At 39.7% G+C, this 21,207-nt stretch overlaps 1 protein-coding gene across 2 annotated transcripts in view; it reads right to left on the bottom strand.

Moving 5' to 3' along the window:
• Positions 1-21,207, bottom strand: part of SCAPER (S-phase cyclin A associated protein in the ER) — a gene marked incomplete at both ends in the record, with an annotated part of 288,797 nt that overhangs the window by 51,941 nt on the left and 215,649 nt on the right. For both annotated transcript variants that reach the window (XM_080692276.1, XM_080692277.1), the window contains 2 exons: positions 3,109-3,264; positions 18,980-19,212. In XM_080692276.1, coding sequence (XP_080548402.1) covers positions 3,109-3,264; positions 18,980-19,212 — 389 coding nt within the window. The remainder of the gene's footprint in view (positions 1-3,108; positions 3,265-18,979; positions 19,213-21,207) is intronic.

Here is a 21,207-nt window from a genome sequence, read left to right as displayed (position 1 = left end):
TATTATTCACCATTTATTGTGTGAGGGTCACGTCTGGAGGTGTAACTCCATTTTACTCTGAAAAATAGCTCTATGTCCAGAGAACGTCCTCAGACAGAGAAGCACAGGAAGCTGCTGGCAGGACCGTCTGCTGGGCCAGACAACATCTGCGACATCGTGCAGAACACAGCTTCTCAACTGCACGGCTTGCCTCTGCCTGCCTGGGTCCTGTAAGAGGCCTCTGTGACCACTGCTGGGACTGCCTGCTTTCCTCGTCTGCGCACATTCTCTTCCGCAGCCTTTAGCGACAGCTGTTATTTATAAATCTGACTGCACACTAGGGTCTGGGCTCCCTGAGGGCGGTATTGTTAGCACCTAGCCCTCATCTGGCACAGGGTAAATGCTCAGTGGCTGTCTGCAGGAGAAGAGCGTGGCTGCATTAAAGAAGAGGACCTGATGTTACATGAATGAAACAAAATCTTCAAAGAAATGTAGTCAAGTGCACAGGCAGGAGAACCAAGCCAAGGACTCTTGGGTCCCAATTCAAGTCAGCTTAACTCAGTGGCCTTCCATGTGAAAATAAAAGGCTGTGGATTTACAAGTGTCCAAGTCCCACAGATCTTGTGTGACCAAATCTGTGCGTCTGTGAATCTGAAGCCTCCAAACACACAGCCGCCACAATGGAAATACTTAGGTTTGTGACATTCACTTGATTCAAGAGTCCAGGTGAGGTGGGCTTGAGACACTGGCAGGTCCATAATGCTGTGCATACAGAAATAAGAACTATCCAGGGGTCTCCTGGGTGAGGACACCATGCCACCAGCTGGGACTGGCGGGCCAGCATGGCAGCCTCTGAGCGGGCGGTGCCAGTATCCCAGGCAGAGCCAGCCTCTGTGTAGCATGGGACCACCCACACCTACGAGGCTCAGGCAGGCCCATGAAAAGTCACTTCTTGAGTTCGTGCCTAGCCCCTGGAAGATATAGGCTTTGTTCACCTTTATAGGTGGGCAGGGCTTAACTTGAGCACGAATACAGGCCATCTTGGCTTCCCCGATACCTCAGTTTTAGTCTTCCAAGAAATGTGACTGGCCGTAAGGGACTGGGGTGTGAGTAAGGATGAAGAGATGGGTTTGTAAATCCTCTGCACAAAGGACTGAAAAATGTTGATCCTTTTAGAGGACAAATGCCTTCTCATACAATGCACCGCACAGGGCTGGGGATGTAGCTCAGCAGTAGAGCACTTGCCTGGCATGCGCAAGGCGCCGGGTTTACTCCCCACCACTATTACTACTCCTCCTCCACACACATACACAATTAAAAAAATATATATATATAATGCATATATATATATATATATATATATATATATATATATATATATATATATTGTATCTTCTTCATAGTCATTGGCATTCTTTGTACAATGAATATAAATAGATTATATTTTTGTGTATATGTGGTGTCCTGGGTACTGAACCCTGGGGAAACTACCTCTGAACTATATTCCTAGTCTTATTTTAAAATTATTTATTTTTTTATGGCAGTAGGAACTGGGCCCAGGCACATCTGGTCTATACCCTTAGTCCTATTTGTCTTTTATTTTGAGACAGGGTCTCACTAAGTTGTAGAGGGCCTCACTAAGTTGCTGAAGCTGGTTGAGAACTTGCAAACTTCCTGTTTCAGTCTCCCAAGTATTGGGATTACAATCATGCACTATCATGTCTGGGTAAAATTTTTTGTTTTGAAGCAGGGTCTTGCTAAGTTACAGCACATTGGCCTTAAAACTGCGGCCTTTCTGTCTTAACCTCGCAAGTACTCGGACTATAAGCATGTACCACCATACCCAGTTTGGATTATATATCTTTAAGAAGCTAGACATGAATTGGGCATAGTGGCACATGCCTTAATCCCAGTACATGGGAGGCTGAGACAGAAGCCATAGCAATTTAGAGAGGCCCTCAGTAACTTAGAGAAATCTTGTTCCCAAATTAAAAGTAAAATAGGGCTGGAGATACACCTCAGAGGTTGAATGCCTCTGGATTCAATCACCAGCAACACTCCCCTCCTTCAAAAAAGAAGCTAGACATGGGCTTTAGGTGTAACTCAACTGTACAGTATCTACCTAGCATGTGCAAGGCCCTGGGTTCAATCCCCAGCACTGCCAACAAACAAACCAACAAAAACCCCTGGACATTATAAGTTTCAAATTTGAGTATTCTTGGACAAATCCCCTAAATATACAAAATATATAGTCATAGAAATGCACAAAATAAATAAGTGCCATTTAGAATTTAATTTTGAGTAAATTATTTTACTGACCATCTTCACTATGCTTGAGGGATGCATTTCATATTCCTATTAGAAACGCTCTGCCATTATTATAAATGACCATTATCTGGGAAGGGGAGAGGAGACCAAAAGAGCACTTACAAGGTCTCCCCATCTCTTCTAGATAACTACTATGTTTGAGGCCAGTCTACAGGGTGGTATTGGGTGGGATTGGTCTAAGCAGCCAACCTAGGAGACTATAATTGAAAACATATGCATCCAGCCCAGCCATGCTTGGTGGTGCGTGCCTGTAATCCCAGCACTTGGGAGGCTGAGACAGGATAAGTTCGAGACCAGCTTCAGCAATTTAGCAAGGCCCTCAGCAACTTAGTGAGACCATTTCAAACTAAAAATGGCTAGCGGTGGAGCTTGGAGGCAAAAGGACCCTGGGCTTGATTCCTAGAGTCCCCTAAGTCCTCCCAAAAAAGAAAGAAAGCAGATGAATGAAGCACATGACCACTGGGGCTGCGCTGCTGCAGGCCTGGCCTGGTTTGTCACTGACTCATGGACTCCAAGTAAAAATGCCTTGATGGTAACATGATCTAGATGTTAGATGAAGAACAACTAGATGAATTGCAGGGCTCTTGATAGTCACAGTTATAAAGCAAACGATAAAAACAGACTCTTGCAGGACCATGTGGCCCAAACAACAAAAAAGCAAAAATTGCAATAAATGTCTCAAAAGGGAAACCAATGACAGAGAAAGCACGGAGAGAGAAGGGGCCGGGGGACTACCTGCATCCCTGCGAGAGGCCTCGAGATGGGCAAAATTCAAGAGATGTTCCAAAAGTCGAGTCTTACCTCCCAGTGACGGTGAAGCACAGTGTACACAGTCCGTGTAAGAGGCCTGCGGCATGCAGCAGGAAGGTGGCCATCTTGGGATTTTCGTCCACTGGGCCTTGCACGGACAGGAAGCAGCCACATAATTTGTCAATCAGACCCATGCTCACCACATAGCTGGATGTGGGGAGAGAAAGGATTGTTACCACATGCACTGGCTGGCTACATCTTTACCTTCCATGATCAATCTTATCATACACAAGCAGACCCAGCACAGGATTGAATTAAGTATCTCAAGTACCAATTTCTTTTTCTTTAGATTTAGTCCTGAATAAACAGCTATTTCTGTAATTTTCCTCTTTTCTGGTTATTATCTTTCAAGAAAAATGGATTAAAATGATTATTTTATCATTCTTCCTGGCCTAAAGAGCCTGACAATTGGTGAAGCAATTTATAATAATCTGTATACTAAAGAGTAGTATTTTTAGCTAGGTGTGATGGTGTATGCTCATAATCCTAGTAGTTGGGAGGCGGAGGCAGGAAGATCACAAGTTTGAGGCCAGCCTTGGCAATTTAGCTCAGAAGTAAAATGTTTCTGGGTTCAACCCTCATACAAAAAAGTACTGGAGAGCCAAATTTACTATAAAATAGAAATTTAGAAGATATGTGAATGCCCCCAGATACTCTTGTTACAGATCCAACTTCTAATATCAGCTGTAGGTTTTTCATGAAAAACAAACATAGCCGGGCATGGTGGCGCACCCTTGTAATCTCAGTACTTGGGAGGCTGAGACAGGAAGATCGCAGGTTCAAAGCCAGCCTCAACAGTTTAGTGAGGTTCTCAGCAACTTAGTGAGACCCTGTTTCCAAGTAAAATATAAAATAGACCTGGAGGTGTACCCTGGAGGTAGAAGGCCCCTGGGTTCCATCCTCAATACCACAAAAAACAAAAACTCCAAAACAAAACCCCAAACAATTCCATCACCTTAAAAAACATAACCAACATTAAGAACATCATTGCTTTATGGTGTGAGAAGCACCAGTCCTGGGCGCTCACAACAACATTTAAGGAGTCACTTCCATATTTTCAGTCAAATAAAGTGATTTAGAGCTGTTTATTCAACTTGACTGATATAATAGCCCTTATATTAGTCCACAAAGCAGTAATCATTGAGAAGAATATTTGAAACTATAAGTGACCTTGTGGATAAATCACCCGACCTTAGCTTGGAGATTTGATACAGATTTAGTGCTTCCACATTAGCATGTGCAAAAATGGCAGGACTGAAATACAGCGGCCTGACATTTTTTTTTCCGGTGGTACTGGGGTTCCTGGAAGCCCTTCTACCTCCGGGCTACATTCCCAGACCTATTTTATATTTTTGAAACAGGGCCTCTTACGCCAGCACGGCTGGCTTCGAACCTGCGCGATCCTCCTGTCTCCGCCTCGCAAGCGCGGGGATGACAAGCGTGCGCCACCACGCCCGGCGTGGTCTGACATTTTAACTTTCAGTAATATGAGAAAAAGAATCATTTCTGCTTATAAATGCACTCTACTCCCTGTCACTATTCATTTAGCAACACTTTTTGCAAAAGGAAGGAAAATATAACAATTCATGTTTGAAGTCTCCTCCAAGTTTTCTACTTAGAAGCTACAAAATAATTTCTTTTTTTACACTAGTAAGTGTATCTACTTGAGCTGTTATGCATCTTCTATAATTTTAAAATTGTATAGTATGAAATGGTGACCACCAGTCCTATTTTCTTATAACGAAGGAAACTCATAGATTGGTGTATGTACACATTGAGGATCTTATTATAGTCTGGTTTAATACAATTAGATTTCCAAAAACTCGCTCTTAGGTTTGCATCAAACTTTTCAGTTTAGGAAGTGTTTCACATTAATCGTTCCTATGAATTATGTCAAGAACTCCATGTGGAAGCAGAATGTGAAAGCCTTGGTTTCGTCTGCCTGGCACATTCTCCTCCCCTATTCCATGTGGTCCTGGAGGGGACGGGCTGCTGAACGTGACGTCCAACAGCAGGGGGGCACGTGCCCCAGGGTGGCAAAGCACTTCTCATGGCTGTGATGACTGGTTCCAGGATGGGAACGTGACCTGTGGAGGACCACGGGTACCGCTGCACAATTAACACATGGCCACTGCAAGACTATTTCCATTCTAAGCTGAGAGACACGAGTCTGGGAGCTGCCGGGAGCCAATGTATTTGTTACATGGAGAATATGTGCTTAAAGTTGAAGCCCAGCAGACATGGTAAAACTGATAGAAAGATGACGTCCTCCATGATGTACTTAAAACCTCGGCATCAATCTCCACTTTCGTCCCTGACAGTCGCCCATAGCATAGGTGTTAAATTCAGAAAATGTAACATGAAAAAATAATGTTACCTAATCTATAGTCAATAGTCCCATTTCACCAGATGTTGCAGTTATGTCCTACATAGATTTCCTTTTCCTTGCCTGTGCTCTTGCTCAGGACCACACATTGACTTTACTTTCTAGAGTTTTATTTTAAACATTTTTTATTCTTTATCTCATATGATACTGACACTTTTGGAGAGTACCAGCCAGTTGTTTTGTAGAATGTTACTTGCTTATCTTTGTCTGGTTTTTCTTCATGATTATAATTAGGTTCTATACTTTTTTTCTTTTTATAGATGACAGGAATAATTCTTTTTTTTTTTTTTTTTTTGTGGTACGGGATGGAACCCAGAGGCATTCTATCTCTGAGCTATATCCCCAGTCCTATTTTTTATTCTTTACTTTGAAACAGGGTCTTACTGAGTTGTAAAGGGTCTAAGTAGCTGAAGATGTCCATGAAACATGATCCTCCAGTCTCAGCCTCCCAAATGCTGGGATTATAAGCGTGTGCCACCATGCTTGACTCGAGCAATTCAATTTAAAAAAAAAAAAAGAAGTATCTCTGCAACTCTTGACCAACAGCAAACAGTATGACTTAATTTATATTCTTATCCTTTCCCTCCTCCTCCTCATTATTATTATTATTATTATTTTGCGGTCCTGGGGATTGCACTCAGGGGCATTCTAACTCTTGAGCTATAGCCCTAGTCCTCTAGTCCTATTTTATTCTTTATTTTGAAATAAGGTCTCATTAAGTTGTGGAAGGCCTCATTAAGTGGTTGAGGCTGGCCTTGAGCCTTGGATTCTCCTCTCTCAGCTTCCCATGTATTGGGACTATAAGTATAAGCCACCGTGCCTGGTTTTAATTTTAGCTGAGTATGGTGGTGTACGCCTGTAATCCTAGTACATGGAGGCTGAGACAGGAGAATTGCAGGCTCAAGATCAGCCTCAACAGTTTAGCCTGACCCTCAGTAACTTAGCAAGAACTTAGTTAAAAAAAAAAAAAAAAAGACTGGGTGTGGTGGTACATTCTTGGACTCCATAGTACTTGGGAGGTTGAGACAGGAGGATCACAGGTTCGTGCTAGCCTTAGCTTCTTAGTTCAGCCCTCCACAACTTCATGAGAACCTGTTCTAAAATAAGGAATAAAAAATATGGCTGAGGGTGTAGCTCATTGAATGCCCTGTGTTCAATCCTCAGTACTGCAAAGCAAACACACAAGCAAAATAAAAATAAAAATAAAATAAGGCTGGGGATGTAGCTCAGAAGTAGAGTGGCCCAGGGTTCAATCCCCAGTACCACAAAAATTAATTTTTAATCAACAAATTGTACATATTTATGAGATTACCAGGTGATATCTTTTCTTTTTTTTGTGGTACTGGGGATAGAATATAGGGACATTCTACCTCTGAGCCACGTCCCCCTCCCTGTTTTATTTTTATTTGGAAATAGAGTCTCACTAAGTTGCAGAAGGCCTCATTAAGTTTCTGAGGCTGGCTGCAAACCTGCGATCCTCCAGTCTCAGCCTCCCAAGTACTGGAATTATAAGTGTGCGTCACCATGCCTGCCTATTATTGCCCATTTAAAAAAAATTTTTTTTTCTGTTAAGTTGTTAGAGTTCCTTACATAGTCTACATATCAACTCTTTTCAGATGTATCATTTACACATATTTTCTGCCATTCAGTAGGTTTTCTTTCTACTCTGTTGATTTTTATCTTTGTTATGCATATGCAGTTTCATTTGCCTATTTTTGTATTACAGTCTGTGCCATGGGGATCTAATCCAAGAAAACCCTTGCTCATTCCAATGTCCTGAAGCACATCCCTTACATTTTCTTCTAGTGTCATACCTTTAGGTTGTACACAAAAGTTTTTAGTTATTTTGAGCTGATTTTTAAATATGGAAAAGAGATAGGGGTTTAAGTTTTATTCTTCTGCATGTGGATTCCTAATTTTCCTAGCACCATTTATTGGAAAGACTGTTCCTTCTCCAATGCATGTTCTTAGTATTTTTGTCAAAGGTCAGTGGCTGTAGGATAGGGTCATTTCTAGACTCTCTATTCTGTTTCATTGTTCTGGGGTCTGTTATCTTGCCAATACCATCCTGTTTGTGTGTGGGGGTACTAGGGACTGAACCCAGGGGTATTCTCTCTCTGAATTATATCTCCAGCCCTTTTTATTTTTTGTTTTGAGACAAGGTCTCATTAGGTTGCCGAGAGTCTAAGTTGCTGAGGCTGGTCTCAAATCTGTGATCCTTTGGTCTCAATTTGCCAAGTACTGGGATTACAGGTGTGTGCTACCACACCTGGCTCCATGCTGTTTTGATTATTGAAGCTCTACAGTATATTTTGAAGCTCAATAGTACATGCTTTCTGTTATATTCTTATTGCTCAAGATTACTTTGGCTGTGTGATATGTGTTTCTAGGTGAATTTTAGAAGTGTATTTTCCAATTCTGTGGAAGAATGTCACTAATATTTGGATTGGGACTACTAAATCTAAATCTTGACCTTCACAGGTATACAAGTCACTTTACTATACTTTTTTCCTTATGATATTTCAAGTTGTTTCTAAAACTGTTCTAAGCACAGAAAGCAAATACAAGGCCTCACAGTATTACATTTGTAAATGTCTTAGTATGTAGCTCTGAAAAATAAAGACCATTAACAAATACAATCACAAACCATATTATATCTCAAAAGCATAATAATTTCTTAATATCACTCAATAACCAGTATTCATATTTCTAAACATATCACAAATGTCTCAATAGTTTTTTTAATTATACAAAATAATAACCACACATCATGAACAGCTGCTATGTCTGAAGTCTGTTTCGGTCTGCTGGCTGCCTCTCTATCATTTCCTCTTTGTAAAACCCTCCCCACTTTATAAAGCTCTTGATGAAATCTGACTGTTCTATCTATATATTTTGTCACAAATAGAATTTTGTTAATTCTTGTGGTGTCACATAACATACTTTCTAGATTTTAGAGATTATAAAAACAATCTTTAAATGGCTGAATACAGAGCAATACTTTTGGAACTTTTGGTTATTTTCAGTATTCACTGTTATAAGCCATGTTGTGACGAACATTTTATGTGTAAATCCTTGCCAGATTTCAGATTTCTTTCCACAATTGCAATTATCAAGTCAAAGGGTATACATATTCTTAGCTTCTTGATATAGTCACATTACATTCTAAAAACTCTGAATAATTTGTAGTTCCATCAGCAGGGGTATGAGAAAACCAAACTCACAATGTGGGGATTGTATTACTATCTTCATCTGAGAGGAGGAAACAGGTTCACAGAAGGGCAAAGGCACCAGTCCAGGCAAGAGCGCTGGGACAACCTAAGGTCTACTGACTCCTGGTAAGCGCGTCCTTTCCACAAAATACGTTGTTTCTTTGTGGTATTATTTTGAGTCCTTACTGAAGTCTTAATTTTTTTTTTTATATTTTTTTAGTGGTACTAGGGATGGAACCCAGGGCCATTCTTCATCCAAGCTACATCCCCAGTCCTATTTTTATTCTCTATTTTGAAACAGGGTCCCGCTAAGTAGCTGAGGCTGGCCACAAAACTGTGATCCTCCTGTCTCAGCCTCCCAAGTACTGAGACTACAAACATGTGCCACCATACCTGGTTTGAAGTCTAAATTTTCAACAGAAATGTAAAATTACTTCTGAGGCCATTTCTTAAACTATTACCAACCATACAAAGCTTTAAAGCTGCCAAGTCTTAAGATGAAAATGGCTTAAATGAGTTTTCTGAACTGACCTTAGAACAGTCAGAATGGAGCCAGGACCCTAAAATGAGTGAAGAGATAAAAAGCACAGGAAAATCAAACAGAACTGAAACTAGCGCTGTTGGGTTGAGAGAGCGGTCCTTTCTCAGTATGGACTCCTTTGGTTATGGGGGCCTATCTATAGAACCAACTAGTGAGTTAGACCAATGTTTTTCTAAACTGTATCTTGAATAACTGTAGGTACAATCTTTAGATAAATGTGAAGATGCTTAAACAAATTTGCTTCAAAGGTTCACTGCACAGAAATTCATTTTACCACCTTCACAGTTTTGAGGGAAGAAGGTGGAATCTTTTAATGATTACTGAGATGAAGGACAGCATTATCTTTTGCATTTCAACTCTATGGCTGAAATGAGAAAAATTAGGTGGTTTTCTTGCGATATGCATCCCAGAAAGCATGCTGTGAATGCTCCAGTGCATGGGCCTCTCCATTTGCCTTATCACTTGAAATTTTAAACGAGTTCCTCTGCAGCTTTCTGCCAGTGGGACTTAGAAACTGGAAGGGATTTAGGAACTGGAACAGATACTGCCTTTCTTTTTTATAAACTGGAGTTTGAACCCAGGGGCATTCTAACACTGGCCTACACCTCTAGCTTTCCCCTCCCCTCCTTTTTTAAATTTGAGACAGGGTCCTGCTAAATTGTCCAGGATGGCTCCCTAAGGACTACTACATTGATATGTTCTGATCAAATCTTGTTATTATGAAATCTATTCTCACCTAAGTAAATGTTACCATTCATTTCATAGTGATGTAAAAATCTTGGAAATAACTATTGGTAATCGTGCATTCATCTCTTCAATTATTTCATCTCTTCAATGATTTCTGAGTATGGTGCTGATGCTAATCTTAATGACCTTTTAAGGTACAGGCTGACATATAGTTTACATACCATATAGTTGATTCTATAAAAAGACATAATCAAGGAATCACTACAGCATAGTAGGAAGGCCTCATGTTGGTTCAAGGGGTCAGGGAATCTACTTCTCAGAGGAGGCAGTGCCGTCAGGATTTTTTGTTCTGCCTGTTTGTGGCGTAGTGGATTGAATCCAGGGGCATTCTACCTGAGCTATACTTCCAACCCTATTTTTAAAAATTTGAAACAGGGTTTCAAAAATTTTTCAAAACTTAGTGAGACCCTGTTTCAAAATAAAGAATAAAAAATAGGGCTGGAGGTGTAGTTCAGAGGTAGAATGCTCCTGGGTTCAATCCCCAGCTCCGCCAAAACAAAACAAAACAAAAAAGAAACAAAAAAAACAGGGCTTCCTAAGTTGAGGGAGGTCCTCCTTAAGTTGCTGAGGCTGGCTCTGAACCTGTGATCCTCCTGTCTCAGCCTCCCAAGTATTGGGATTACAGGCATGCACCACCACACCCAGTTTAGCTTCAGGTTTTTAAATGAGTTCACCAGGTAGACAGTCCTAAGGTGGAGGTAGACAGAGGCTAACTCTATTTCTAAAATGGTCCTAAATCTTTCTTGTTTCTATTCTATTTCTTGCATGCTATAGTTTGGTCAAGATGTCTTACTAAGCAAAAAACAAAACCTGAAGCAGGTGGTGGAAACCAGTTGATGAGAGGTTGCCAGTGGTTTGAGGAGGGCAGGGGGAAGGGGCAAATAGGTGGAGAACTTATATAATAATAAATACATATTGTACATCTTTCCAAGTCTATAGAATGAATATCATCAAGAGTGAACACTCTAAGGTAAACTATGGATCTTGGGGTAATAATGACATCAATGCATGCTCACTGATTGTAACAAACTTAATATAATGCCAGATAGACCAGATGTTGAGTGGTGGCGGCTATGTATGTGTGGGGACACAGCCTTTATGGAAACTATCGAATTTTCTGTTGCTCTACTCAGCAACTTATAATGCCCTCTGCAACTTAGTGGGACCCTGTTACAAAATAAAGAATAAAATAGGGCTGGGGGTGTAGCTCGGAGGTGGAATACCCATGGTTCAATTCCCAGTATCACACACAAAAAAGATGCTCTAAAAAAGGTATTTTTAAAATGTTAATCAGCCAACAGCTGGGCATGACGGCACATGTTTGTAATCCCAGCATTTGGGAGGCTGAGACAGGAGGATCGCGGTTCACGGACAGCCTCAGCTACTTAGTGAGGCCTTCTGCAACTTAGTGAGACCTTGTTTCAAAGTAAAGAATAAAAAAAAAAAAAAATAGGGCAGGGGATATAGCTCAGAGGTCAAATGCCCCTGAGTTCCATCCCCAGATTTGAAAAAGAAAAAAATTATTTTGGTTGTTCTAGATCTTTCTCATTTCCATATAAATTTTAAAATTGACTTGTAAATTTCTTTCAACAGCCTACTTTGGGATTTTGAATAGGACTGCATTAATCTATAAAGCAATTTGGGAAGAAGTGATATCTTAACAGTGCTGCGTTTTCTGACCCATGGATATGGTATACATCTATATTTATCTGTTCATCTTTAATTTCTCTTAGTAATGTTTTGTGGAAGTGATACCATCTCTTCCATGAGATTTACTTGGAGGTATCTGATATGTTTGGATGCTTTTAATTAATAATATATTTTTTTTTGCGGTATTGGGGTTCCTGGAAACCCTTCTACCTCCGGGCTACACTCCCATACCTACTTTATACTTTTTTTAAATTTGGAAACAGGGTGTCTTAAGCCAGTGCGGCTGGCTTCGAGCCTGCGCAATCCTCCTACCTCTGCCTCCCAAGCGCGGGGATTACAGGTGTGCGCCACCACGCATGGCTAAATAATATAATTTTTAAAGTTTTCATTTCTTTTCTGATTTTGGTGTTGCTAGGCATCAAATCCAGGGCCTCGTGAATTCTAGTCAAACACTACCACTGGGCTACTTCCCCAGCTCAAATTTTAATTTCCAGCTATTTGCTGCTATACATAGCAATATAGCTGGTTTTCATGGTGTATTTACATCCTCCAACCCTGATATAACATTATCAGTTCTAGTAGCCATTTTATTATTTTATTTATTATTTATATTTATTTATTATTTTTGGTGGTACTGGGGATAGAACCCTTCTACCTCCGGGCTACACTCCCAGACCTATTTTTTATATTCTATTTGGAAACAGGGTCTCTTAAGCCAGTGTGGCTGGCTTGAACCTGCGCGATCCTCCTGTCTTCGCCTCCCAAGCGCAGGAATTACAAGCGTGTGCCACCACGCCTAGCTTCCTAGTAGTTATTTTAAATAAATTACACTGTTTTTCTATATATGTAATCATGGCACTACAAACAATAGTTTTATTTTTTGCTTTACATACTTTATGCCTTTGATTTCTTTTTCCTCCCCTTTCCTGAAATGAGCCAGAACTTTCAGTACAATGCTAAATAAAAGTGGTAAGACTAACAGTCTGTGCTTTTTTAAAAAGGAATTTTAAAGGAAAAGTGTTCAGTGTTTTTTTTCTTATTTTTTTTAATTTGTGGGGGAAAGTACGAATGCAGTCTTCCACTACCACAAATTACACAGTTGAGTTTCCCACATTTGGGGAAATGGCAGGGGTCAGCACACCTGGAGTGCAATGGATAAGCCTCCCCCTGGGAAAGCCACCTTTGTGATCATGGCGTCTCCCCTGCCAGGGAAGTATTCAATGTTTTAATAGTTTTATCATTACATGTGATTTAACTCTAAGTTTTCCCTGTCTTTTTCCAATTGTGTGCGCGCATGCGCGAGCACGCACGTAACTAGAAATAGAAATCAAACCAAGGGTCACTACCTCCATGTTGCACCCTCCAAGCCATTTTTTATTTTATGCTTTGAAAGAGGGTCTCACTAGGTTGCTGAGAGTCTTGCTACATTGCTGAGGCTGTCCTCTAACTTGAGATCCTTCTGTCTCTGCACCAAAGTACTGGAATTACAGGAGTATACCATCATGCCAGGCCAATTTGCTTTTTTTTTTTTTTTGTGGTACTGGGGTTCCTGGGAACCCTTCTACCTCCGGGCTACACTCCCAGACCTATTTTTTTTATATTTTTATTTGGGAACAGGGTCTCTTAATGCTGCGCAATTCTCCTGTCTCCGCCTCCAAAGTGCTGGGATTACAAGTGTGCACCACCATGCCTGGCCAATTTAGTATTTTTTTTAAAATCATAAAATTGGTTGTATTTATAAAATACTTTTACTGTAACTACTGAGATGATCACATAGTTTCCTTTTTTGGGGGGTGTTTCAGAAAATAATTCTCCATGGTTCTCAGATTTCTGCATGTCATGTAAGAAGGTGAGCTAAAAGCTTTTGTTCTAGACTTTCTGAGAAACCTACATCAGTAATGGCCTTTACAGCAAAGGTTTGTTTGATATCTAGTATTAAAAAGAAGATGTCCCTCTCCCAGGCAAAAGGTTGAGCAGGTCTATTTACAGCCTATCATAAAAGCCCAGGATTCCTTAAGCTTGTGGGGTCTCTTCAGCTGTGATACAACCCACCCCCCGCCCCGCCTCCATGTGCGGCCTCCATCTGGGCCTGCCCTCTATGGTTCCTGTGGGATTTCTGGCCAAGAAAGCTCAAACTGCCTGCTGTCTATAAGTAATAAAGTTCTCTGTCTCTGATCCAGAGGTCTCCTGTCTTTTGCTACCATCCATGAAAATGAAACAGGCTAACTTGTTAGCTTACAAGAAGGGTAAAATCTCTGACCTTTTATGGTTCTTGGCAATCAGCTAATATGGAAATTTCTAAGTGTTAAAACTCACCTTGTAATCCTAGAATAAGCCTCACTTGGTCATGAAATATTATCCTTTAATATACTCCTGGATTAATTTATTTTTGTGGTACTGGAGATTGAACCCAGGGACATTCTAACTTTAAGCTACATTACTAGCCCTACTTTATTTTGAAGCCCTATTTTATTTTATTTTGCTGGCCTCAAACCTGTGATCCTCCTATCTCAGCCTCCCAAGTACTGGGATATTGCTGGATTTAATTGTTAAAATTTTGTTAAGGACTTCTATTTATGCTCATAAGGACTACTGATGTATATATATTTTTTAGAAATATTTTGGTCAGATTTTGGTATTAAGGTTATATTGGGATCATAAGTATCCCCTCCTTTCCTATGTGTGTGATTGGTATTATTTTTCTTATGTATTTCACGGAATTTACAAGTAAAACCATCTAGACCTGAAGTTTTTTTGTGTGTATAGAAATTTCTTAAAACAGATTTCTGTACTGGTGGAAAAATATTAAACTTATAAATTCAAAAAGCTCAACTCATAAATTTGCTGAAAAAGAAATCTGGAAAATAATTCCTTCACACTGTCCTAAAAATACTTAGGAATAAATCTAAAAAAGGGAAAGACCTTAATAATGAAAATTATAGAAGCCTGAATAAAGAAATAGAAGAGCTTAGAAGATGAAAAGAAAAGATATCCCATGCTTCTGGATAGGAAAAAGAAATATCAAAATGGGCATACTATCAAAAGCGATCTACAGATGATAACCAATGTCATTCTTCACAGAGCTAAAAAAATCCTAAAATTTATATAGAAAAACAAAAGACCCAGAATCCTGAGCAATAAAAACCATGCTGGAAGCATCAAAATACCTGACTTCAAATTATACCAGAGAGGCATAGTAACAAACACAGAATGCTATTGACACAAAAAGAGATACACAGACCAACGGAATAGAAGATACAGAAACAAATCCTAAGAAGTAAGCCAGTTGATTTTTGACAAAAGAGCCAAAAAAATACACTGGAGAAAAGACAGCTTTTTCAACAAATGGTGCTGAAAAAACTGGATATCCATAGGTAGAAGAATGAAATGAGATCCCAGTTTCTCACTCTGCACAGGATCAGCACAAGATGGATGAAAGTCCTAGAAATTAGACCAGAAACTTTCCAATGACTAGAAGAGGGCATATGTCCAATTCTCCCTAACTCTCCAACACAATGGCACTAGTAGAAACTTCCTCAATAAGATCCTTAAATCTCAGGAAATAAAACTGAGGATCAGTAAATGAAAAATGAGAATCAAATTGAAAAGCTTCTCTACAGCAAAGGGAACCATCCAGAGTCTGAAGAGAAAAACTGTAGAATCAGACAAGATCTTTGCTGACGTCTCTTCTGAAAGAGAATTACTATTCAGAGTACATAAAGAACTTACAGAACCTAACACTAAAAAACTCCCCAATAACCCAATCAAAAATGGGTAGTTGAACTGAATCGCATGTCTCAAAAGAAGAAATACAACTGCCCAATAAATACATAAGGAATGTTTATCATTAGCAACCAGGGAAATGTAAATTAAAAATACACTAAGATTTCATCTTACTGCAGTTAGAATGGCAAATAGCAAGACAATATAATAATAAATGCTGACGAGGATGTGGAGGAAAAGGAATGCTCACACATTGTTCGTGGGATTGTAAATTAGTACAGTCACTTTGGAGATCAGTATGGGAGTTCCCCAAAACCAAAAGACAAGAAATGGAACCACCACACGACCAGCCATTCCACTCTTCAATATCTTTCCAAAGGAGTTAGAATACTATAGTGTTCCACGCATGCCCATGCTCATAGCAGCGCAATTCACAAGAGCCAAGTTATCGAACCAACCTAGGTGTCCATCAACAGATGAACAGATAATAAAAATGTGGTGGATTATATATATATATAAAATTTTCATTATTGAGGTCTTTCCATATATATATATATATATGTGTGTGTGTGTGTGTGTGTGTGTGTGCGTGCGTGTGTGTGTGTGTGCGCGCGCGCGCGCGCGCGCAATGGAACATTACTCAGCCACAAAGATGAACAAAATTATGTCATTTGCAGGAAAATGGATGGAACTAGAAAATATTATGCTAAGTGAGATCAGCCAGTCTCAGAAAGCCAAGGGTTTCCTGCTAAGGAAGTGAACTACTTAACTGAACAGTTCCCCTAGTTCAGCACGATGTAAAGACACAGTAGTTCCCAATTTTAACAGGTATAACAGCCATTCAGTTTTATAGTATTGCTATAGGAGTCATTTCTGTATACTCCTGAGACTGTGCCTTGATAAATCTCTAAGCACCCAATTTTCTGTATTAAATTCATTTCTGCTTAATATTGCTATAATGGTTTCTGTTTTCTACAACCAAATTCTGGTTGGTACAATAGCTGGTAAATAACATTCAATCTCACTAGCTGATACAATAGCAGATAAAGAACATTTTATGTAAGTAAAGACCACAACCAAACACCATTTCACAACAATCAGATTGACAAAAGCACTGGCAAAGATGTGGGGAAATGTGAACACCTAGCTTTTGATGATGAAAACTGAAATCTGTACAAAGGAGAATAATTTGGTGTTACCTGGTAAAGTAAAACATGTATTTATCATATCCTCCATAAACTCTTCCTGTAGGAATATTCACTTGAGAGAGTCTCATGTAAGTGCAGAGAAGATTTCTACAAAGATGTCTACTACATCATTGTTAGAAATAGTAAAAAGGAAGAAACTACTGGAAAATGGATATATAAATTAAGAATTCATTCACAGAATTGTAGAGCAGTTGAAACGAATTAACTAGATCTATATAAGAATAACACAAATGAATTTGAAAAGAAAATAAACAAGTTTAATTTCATGAAACTAGCAATTGGTAAAATAGTAAAAAGCATTTACGTAAAATTTAAAAGCTCATAAAAACAGAAAGTTATTACAGATATACATGTATGCATATACACAGATACATAAAATATCCATGGAAATGATATAAATTCCAATATAGTGACTTAATTTTCAGGAGAGAGTAAGAGAAAAAGGATAGAGATGGGGAGGCAGCTTTATCTACATCTGGTTTCTTAAGGAAAAGATCATAATCTAAGAATAAAAGAATGTTATCAGTTACCAATTGTTGGTACATAAATATGGATAATTCTGTTTTTGTGTATGTTTCTATGTTTCATAATGATGACAGAACACTGGAATATTGAAAAAGATCTCTTCTTGCCTCTGCCACGCCAGCTGAGAAGGAAGAGACATGTGTCAGGGTCGGCTCCCCTTCTGCTGCAGCTCTACCTTGAGGGTATGAGCCAGAGAACAGCTCCAAACTGGGCAGGAACCATTTCCTCTCAACTTCACAACTGAAAAAAAATGCCCAGGCTGTAGCAGGGAGTGCAGTGAGATATCTTGTCAATTCATATTTGTGAAGGTGATAAAGCAAGACTAGAAATCATTAAACATACTCCCTGTTCTATACTAAGGAGACCGGAATTTCACTGACCATCAGGCTGGGCTTTCTGCCTCATCACAGTGGGGGCATGTGGCTAAGTTGTCTGGAAGACAAGAACACAGGGCTGTTGCACCACACGGCAGCCCGAGGGGGAATGCTGGGACAGAATGGTATTCATCAGCAGAGAGGGCTAAGTTCTACAATGACCAAGGGGACATGGGGAAATTGAATGGGATCAAGCCACTGAGAGAAAGGGCAGGGAGGGTAAAAGTCAAGTGCTGTAAGATAAATGGCTGTGGACTCCGAGAGCCTGGTGCCCTCCAGCAATAAATATGCTTGGGGAAAGAGGGCAGGCAGATGGAAGGGATAAGTGAACACGGTAATCAAGGGGAAGGAAGATACTGAATGAAACAACTGTTCCCAAGAAAGCACTACAAGAAGCCAGAGGAAATTTATGAACTACTAAAGAAGTGAATGCGGGGGAAGGCATTCTCTTTCTCCTATTAACCTACCATAAGCTTCAGAGAGCAGCAAATTGCATGGATTTGGGGAGCCAGAGATCAGCGGAGACCACAGCAGAGTTGCTGACTGGCGGAACAGGTAACTGAGTAACACCAGATGGAACCCTGCTGGGAAATTAAACGTCCTACCTGATTCAAGATTCACAAAGTAAAAAAAGAGTTCGGATGCCAAAGCAGGAGTAAATTTCCCTGGAGAAAATAAGACTTTGGAAGGAAGCAAGGCTGACCTTGAACAGGTGTCAGAAATGGCCACGTCTGTGTAGTGCAAAGCATAAAGATGTTGGCTAAATGTGAGCTCCAGGCTCAGCTCTCCTACCTACTTTCTAACTTTATTTATTATGGGACACTGGCCAAAGCACTCAACCTCTGAACAATTTTCTCATTTACGAAGCTGAAATTAGAAATCCCATACTTACAGGGCTGGGAGGACTCTACTACAATACCTTATATGTAATGAGTGCTCCATAATCATAGCCATATTGTTATCTTAAGTCTGAATCATATTCAAAATCAGAGAGGAATTGGGGAGAATTTCGAGACATTTTTCATCTTAGAGCTGATATCAAGAAAGTTGTAGAAGCTCTGATACTACATATCTAAATATGACCTATCTAAACATCAGGAATGGTAGATAGCCGGGCGTGGTGGCGCACACTTGTAATCCCCGCGCTTGGGAGGCGGAGACGGGAAGATCGCGCTGGTTCGGAGCCAGCCTCGCTGGCTTAAGAGATCCTATTTCCACATAAAAAAGTTAAATAGGCCTGGGAGTGTATCCCAGAGGTAGAAGGGCTTCCAGGAACCCCAGTACCACCAAAAAAAAAAAAAAAAAAGGTAGACAAGCTCCAAAAATGCTTTTCATCAAGAGGGGTTTCCTTTTCTATAAAATATGGTGTGTTCTTTACCAGAAATTTGTGGGTAGTGTTATGAGAACCAATGCCATCATATGGGCCCTAAGATTTAAATAATTTTAACATAATTTCTTAACAAAGAATAAAGTTTTGAGAAATCTAGCAATTTTACCTGATAAGGTCCTGAACTCGACTGTTAAAAGCATCACCTTGTTGGGGTTTGTTTTTCATTTCCTGTGTTGATATTTTTGGTGTAGCTGGCCGGCTGTTTCCATCTGGTCGATTGGCAATCAGGCAGCCAAAAACCACAGCACTGACTTTGAGAAGTCCAGTTGTCAAGCCTTCAAAAACTTGTTTATTTGTATTTCTTCCCAAAATAGCATTATTTTCGTCTGGAACATAAACCTAGAAGAAAAAAGTGCAGTAAATGTGTTTTAATAAAACCACCAATAATGAGCAAAGACGACTTAGAACATTTCTAGAATCACAAGTGATTTTTGAAATTCTGCTGGAGCATCTGAAATGTTCAAGTGTATTGTCTCTGAAGTCAGATTGCCAGCTTCAGTTTCAGCTTTACATGTTAGGTGCATGGTCTTGGGCCGGTTAGTACTTCTGAACTTCTTTCTCATGCATAAAACAGGGATGATGACAATACTTTTGTTATAAATTCTTGTGAGGATTGAATGAGTTAATACACATAAAATGCCTAGCATATGTGTAGACACAGAATAAGTAGGTAACTACATTAAAATTATATTAACTCAGGAAAACAAAGCAATTAATAAACTGACAACATAATTTCTTGTTGGAATGATTTTTTAAATTTTATTTTTGTGTGTGTGGTACTGGAGATTGAACATGGGCAGTTTACCGATGAGCCATTTCCCCAACGCTTTTCATATTTTAGTCTGAGACGAGTGTTTGCTAAGTTGCCCAGGCTGGCCTGGGCGTGCCCACCTCCTTCCTCAGCCTCCCAAGTCACTGGGATCATAGGAGTGTGTCAATGGTACCTAGCAGTGTAAATATTTAAAATGCTTCATCTAAATTCCTCTTTAGGATGAAATTTACACTTATTACAAAATGGCAAAATGGTTATTTTCTCATTATACAGGGTAATACTCTGTGGTCTCTTGAATAGTTTACAGGTGGTGACTGATCAGAACCTGGGTTTGGATTCTGGCTCTGTACATGTTTGATCTGAGACAAGTTCCTTGGTTTGCGTATGTCTCTGCCTCCCAGGACTACCATGGAATTCAAATAAGAAGAATGGAAATAAATTTGGTAAAGGATTGCACTCCATAAACGTACTTAATTAGTGGCAACAGTCCTTGCCACCTCCTAACTCTGTAACAGCTCTATCAAAGAGAGAGAAATAATCCATCACTTGGCTCCAAAAGGAGAGTTCTTAAATGCACAAGCAATTTATTGGTTAGAACTAGTCATAGAGTCCAAACCAATCACCAGAAGCCAGAAAATGTCATCCTATCACGTCCTTGGAAAGAGGAAGAAAATAAGTACATCTGGCACACAGCGCTACTGATTGAACAGAAACAGTCATTGTTTTTTTTCCATTATGACTATGCAAATATTCATAGCTAATCTACTTAATACATGATGATTAAAGTTACTTTGGGTCCAAACTGTTGGTTTCACTGAGCTGTTTTTTTTTTAAAAGGTTGAAATTTCCTATTTATGTATCATTAATTCATCATCAATCCTTCTGGTTAAATGAAATTTTCTCTCACGTCCAAACAGGCCAGGGGCCGTTGATTCATGTTCTGCTCCCAGGGGAGACATCCTTTCTGTATCTGCCATCTTCCTGCTTTAATCTGGACTGGTTGTTTTCCAGGCCACTACACACTGTGTAATTCCTGGTGAGATTACCCTTCATCTTCATCCTTTGAATTCCTTTACCCCTCTTCCCTGGGATAGATTTTTTCATTCCTTGGATCCCATGGTTCCCCCCCCCCCATATAATTCTCATTTTGTTGTGGGATATATTCCAGCACCTTTCTGATTGAAAGGATGCATGAGAAGAAATATGTTGAGATCCTGTGTGCCTGAAAGTATCTTTATTCTATCCTTATACTGGATGGATTGCTTGGATACAGAATTCTTGGCTGGGACTCATATCCCATCATGTCTGAAGGACGCTCTCATTTCCTACCTTAAGCACTGCTGCTGAGGATTCCACTCTGCTTCCTAATGTTGTGTCCCTAACCTTGTACATCCCTCTTGGAAACTCAGAAAGGTCTTATTCTTGATTTCTGCTCCCTTAGTATAGGTCTTCATTAATTGTGTGAAAGAGTGATCTTTTCAATCTGAAAATCATGTGTTGCAGTTTTGGGAGTATTTCTGTGCTAATTTCTTTCCATTCATTTTTTCTGTTGGCTTTTGGAT

Source organism: Muscardinus avellanarius (genome assembly GCF_963383645.1).
Source record: "Muscardinus avellanarius genome assembly, chromosome: 3".
In the NCBI taxonomy this organism is placed as follows: Eukaryota; Metazoa; Chordata; class Mammalia; order Rodentia; family Gliridae; genus Muscardinus; species Muscardinus avellanarius.
Note: the sequence above shows the minus strand (reverse complement) of the source record. Positions and strands in the feature narration are given on the sequence as shown.